General features: G+C 43.0%; 1 protein-coding gene across 1 annotated transcript; it reads right to left on the bottom strand.

Annotated features, from left to right (window-relative positions):
- Nucleotides 1-2,414: 2,414 nt before the first annotated feature.
- LOC147896816 (histone H2AX) lies at nt 2,415-3,372 on the bottom strand. Its single transcript, XM_087381580.1, has 2 exons — nt 3,081-3,372; nt 2,415-2,938 (listed from the first exon to the last, which is right to left on the bottom strand). The coding sequence occupies exons 1-2, from the start codon at nt 3,270-3,272 to the stop codon at nt 2,717-2,719; spliced, it is 414 nt and encodes a 137-aa protein (XP_087237706.1). The 5' UTR covers nt 3,273-3,372; the 3' UTR covers nt 2,415-2,716.
- Nucleotides 3,373-5,136: the final 1,764 nt, after the last annotated feature.

Raw genomic sequence — 5,136 nt, 5'->3', positions numbered from 1 at the left:
ACATATGTAACAAATGCATCAAAGAAGTGCTTTACCACTACGACTCTTGCATTCCAGCCTAGAGGCAATCTACGCCATGCACAAATCTTGATCTTGATATGTTCTTTGAACCAAATGAAGTGTTCCCTAAGGTTTATCCCAAACCAAATGGGGCTCTTAAATATCTCATCACCTCCCTTTGAGAACCCATTGCACTAGTAGAATGCTTAGACATGTCCTAAGACTAATTGATTTGGCCCAACTACACACTGAGCCTAAGACCTTGCAAAAGAGACCCATGGCCTCCATTAGAGAATCCACTAACTCCTTATTCTCCTAACAAAATGCCATTATGTCATCCACAAAGAGTTGTGAGGAAATTTGGTCTCTAGCAACTATTGGCAGATGCAATCCTTGGAGCTTACCAACAACAACAACTAACAAATGCAATCCTTGAAGCTTACCAACAATTGAAATCAATCTTTTAAACTAACACTAGCTAATTCAATGGTTCAAAGTGAATGCACCCACAATCCCACCATTCAAGCATAATGCAATAGAAGCATTACCAAAAAGCATGGAAATCATCTTGATGAAGATACTTCCAATACATCTAACAGGATCAAATGCCTTGTTCAAGTTGAGACCAAACACAATGCACTTCTAGTTAGTCATCAAAGAAGTGGCCCGTGCTGTAGGGCAAGGAAGAGAGAATCGGTTTCACTTACCTCATGATGCTTATAGGGTTTTGCAAGTGTCCACAGCTATGCATACATTCAACATGTTGCCAAAATTTTCCCGATCTTTCACAAATCCACTTTGCCCTTGAGTAACAATTAGTTGCAAAAATCCCAAATCCTCAAAGAGAGCTTTGCCACTCCCATTATGAGGCATTGAGCATGGAAATTGGCCTCCAATCCCTAACATGCAATCTCCTTTGACTCTTAGGAAATAGTTTAAATGAGTCAAGCTTCCGTTTACAATCGAGGCATTGGCCATGTCCACTAAGTCCGCACCAAGAATGTATAATGAATTTTGAAGTGAGGCCGTCAACCAAGAGCACAATCCTCTCAAACTAAGGTATCCCACAACCCATCCCATGTAAATGGCCTAGACAAAAAATCTCTCAGCAAGTCAGATATACTAGAATGAAGATCATCCATTCTAGTCTACATCTTGAGCCACTTGATGGCCTACTAGTCCTTTAAGATCATTAAGAACACTTCAAACAATAATCCAAAATCTTCAAGCAACTATCCAAAATCTTGCACATGATCATGTGCATAAGTAATGTTTCTTGGAGAATGAGCTCTTACATATACAACCAACACAACATATCCATCAAAGTAAAAGAACCAACCTTTGCCTTCAAGGCATTGCTCCATCATATTTCTTCACGTAGACTTGCATCCCCTCTAAGACCCCCAATACCTTTTCACATAAGCTTCCCAACATATGCCTTCTAGGCAAAAAACAATTCCTTCATCAACTCCAAACTAGATATGAAAAGTGAAAAATCAAACAATAGCTTATCATACCAAGACAATCCCCTCGATATCCCGACCTTAGTACCTTTTCCTTCCTCAATAAACCAATGTGATAGCTTGGTCCATGGATTACCATTTTTGAATAGATAAGGCAACCACTTGCCAACCAATGATATATTTATTATGGCCAAATCCGATAGACCAACTCCACCCATGGTTTGGAGGCTTTCAAAGACTACCATGGGAGGTAGTACATATGCCTCCTACAATCTTCCTCAACCCAAACAAATTCCCTAAGCATCCTTTCAACTTCCAACCAATGAGTCCATTTAAAATTCCATATAGAGACTACATATGTAACAAATGCATCAAAGAATTGCTTTACCACTAGGACTCTTGCGTTCCAACCTAGAGGCAATCCATGCCATGCACAAATCTTGATCTTGATATGTTCTTTGAACCAAATGAAGTGTTCCCTAGGGTTTATCCCAAACCAAATGGGGCTCTTAAATATCTCATTACCTCCCTTTGAGAACCCATTACACTAGTAGAATGCTTAGACATGTCCTAAGACTAATTGATTTGGCCCAACTACACACTGAGCCTAAGACCTTGCAAAAGAGACCCATGGCCTCCATTAGAGAATCCACTAACTCCTTATTCTCCTAACAAAATGCTATTATGTCATCCGCAAAGAGTTATGAAAATTTGGTCTCCAGCAACTGTTGGCAAATGCAATCCTTGGAGCTTACCAACAACAGCAGCTGACAAATGGAGTCCTTGGAGCTTACCAACAATTGAAATCAATCTTCTAAACTAACGCTAGCTGATTCAATGGTTCAAAGCGAATGCACCCACAATCCCACCATTCAAGCATAATGCAATAGAAGCATTACCAAAAAGCTTTGAACAATCTCCTTTTCTCCAATCTCTCGGTATAAACGCACATTTAAAATGTTAAGCCACTTTCGGATTAATTAACAAAAATGAACTGTCACAGCTGTGCAGATAACTTCGTAACTTTTGATCAGAATTGTAGGATGCCTACCCAGACGTTGAAACATATAGACGAAACAACTTGTATTGAAGGGAATTGATGAGTCCAAAATCCAGAGAAGGATACGCAGAGCATATTTGATATACAATCCAGTTTCCCTTTCTACACAGACTCTATCCAAATAGAAAGCTCATTCAACCCTTCCATCAGCGTAGAACTTCCGATTCTTTATGTACAAAGAGGCAAGGTACCTCTAAAATTCCTGAGAAGCGCTACCAACGTCGGCTTTACCCTTCCCAGTCTTCTTGGGAAGCAACACAGAGTGGATATTGGGCAGTACACCACCATTAGCGATGGTTACCGCACCGAGAAGCTTGCTTAGTTCTTCATCATTCCTTACTGCTAGCTGGATGTGTCGAGGAACAATCCGGTTTTTCTTATTATCGCGAGCAGCATTACCCGCCAGCTCAAGAACCTGCAGGGCAAAACCCAAAACCATACAGATCACAAAAAGGCATCAGAAAGAGGTCAAAAAACCAAGCAGCGGAAGGCAGCACCACAACAAAGAGGTCGTCGTGGGAAAGAAGAGAGAGAGGGGAGCGAAAAAACCAACTGACCTCGGCAGCAAGGTACTCGAGAACGGCAGCTAAGTAGACGGGAGCGCCAGCGCCGACGCGCTGGGCATATTTCCCAGCTTTAAGGAAACGGGCGATGCGACCGACGGGGAACTGGAGGCCAGCCTTGTGGGAACGGGAGACAGCTTTAGTGCCTTTCTTTTTACCACGGCCACCACTACCGGAAGAGGTCATGGTGAAGAAGAAGAGGGAAGGAGAGAGGGCAGAGCGAGCGATGGGTGAGCAGAGGGCAGCAGCAGCAGCAACGCGAGGACGAAGAAGAAGAAGAAGAAGAAGACGATGAGATCACAATTGGAGACTAGTCTCCTTTTTATTTACAACATTTTTTTGAATTTGGAACACCCGCTCTTCTCATCACCCCCCTCCCCCGCCGTTGGATCCCCTCCTCCCCTCGGGATCCATGACGTGTCTTTCTCTCTCGTCGTCCGATCTTTCCCCCCTTTCCGTCGCCAATCACAGCCATCGCCCCGGATCGCTGGCTCACTTTCTGGTCCGCCCGATCTGCCACGTGGCCTCATCTCGGCTCCCATCGCCTTTGGCGTGATTCTTTGTAAACTTTTGAGCGAGGCGAGTCCTCACGTGGTGGTCAAAACGTGTGTGTGTGTGTGTCTCTTGGACTTCCCACACAAAAAAAAAAAAAGTGTGTGTGTCTCTTGGAGGGGTGGGGTGTGAGGGTTCTACCTCCGCTCTGGACCTCGCCTCAGGTTATTAGTGTAGGGTAGCAAGAGGGTTTTTTTTTTTAAGTGCTATGAGCGCGCGTGGGCTTGCCTTTGAGGGTTAATCACATCTTGCCACATTCAAGGGCTTAACTTTTTTTTAATTTTAAATAAAGGCAAAAAGGTTACCGTTTGCAAAAAATACAGGTTATTTTTTTATCTTCATTATGGGACCATTGTCTCATTCTTTATTAGCATTGCCTCGCTAGGGGCATGCTATAGCAAAGGTTCAATTTCCCATCTAAAGCGGGACTTTCCAAAGCGAGACTTTCCAAGCCCAAAGATGCTTGCGATTGGGTGACCAAGAGGCTTCCTTTCATCCCCTCTCAACCTTATGTCTCACGAGTCTCTAGTTTTGCTTCTCGATGGCATCCAGCAACAGCAAGACGTGCTAGAAGAGTGAACGAAAGCTCTAAATCCATCAGCAACCCCATCTAGTGTGTTATTTCATATTTGTTCTTCCAGGATCTAGCAAATAAATTTGGGCTTCCAAGAGTTGTATTCTGGATGTCGAGTGGAACTTGTGCGTACCTTAGCTTAGTCGAGGCAACTAAACCTTGAAGGTGAGAAATTTGTGTAAGATGATTTTGTTGGAGTCAGTTATTGGAGACACAAGCGCGCACGCACACACACACAAACTACCTAGAGAGAGAGAGAGAAGAGAACTTCACCATTATAAACAAAGGGGCGATGCTATCGGGCACACAATGTGCCCTCTTGTTTTGGTACCTTAGGCTTATAAAGCCAAGGTGTGTGGAATTTCCCATAGCCTCTCCTTTTTCATTTGCCCCACCTAATTCGACATATCGCAACTCACATGTTCCATGATGAGAACAGGAAGCATGCGCAAGTTTTGCATTTTTGTCAATTCAATTATTCATTTGAAACTTCAAAAGGTTGATGTGCATTCACATGAGATTGAGTGGCGCAATGGATTCTCAACTTTGTGGCGGAGCCTAAGGCAAAGAACCTATCGTCATTCCACGAGGCCAAGGCGTGCATAATGGGATTGACATCACTCAACCAAAATACTTTTGTGGTACCAAACACCATTAGCATACACTCAAAATCAAGGTTAGATGTTGTTGGCAATTGTTCTACTTGGTATGGGTTCCTAGTCCCTTCTTTGTTTTCTTGAGCATAACATTAATGAAATTAATAAATGGGAAAGCCACATCCAAGGTTTTTGACTGTTAAAACCCACATTAGCCATCACCTTGATTACTCACCTGTATATTCAAACCCCTATGGATGCTTCTTTATCTCTCTCCACAAATTATGCATGCGGCTTTAGCCATACCACTCATGCTCAGCCTATATTT

Source organism: Dipteris shenzhenensis, chromosome 11 (genome assembly GCF_047967505.1).
Source record: "Dipteris shenzhenensis isolate YYH24624 ecotype China chromosome 11, Dip_SZ_1.0, whole genome shotgun sequence".
Classification (NCBI taxonomy): Eukaryota; Viridiplantae; Streptophyta; class Polypodiopsida; order Gleicheniales; family Dipteridaceae; genus Dipteris; species Dipteris shenzhenensis.
This window is presented reverse-complemented; position numbering and strand designations above follow the sequence as displayed.

Excerpts from the sequence above, each read along its gene's own strand:
- LOC147896816 (XM_087381580.1), bottom strand. The coding sequence starts at position 3,272 with ATGACCTCTTCCGGTAGTGGTGGCCGTGGTAAAAAGAAAGGCACTAAA. Across the intron at positions 2,939-3,080 it reads TCGAGTACCTTGCTGCCGAG|GTTCTTGAGCTGGCGGGTAA; the intron begins GTCAGTTGGTTT and ends TTTGCCCTGCAG.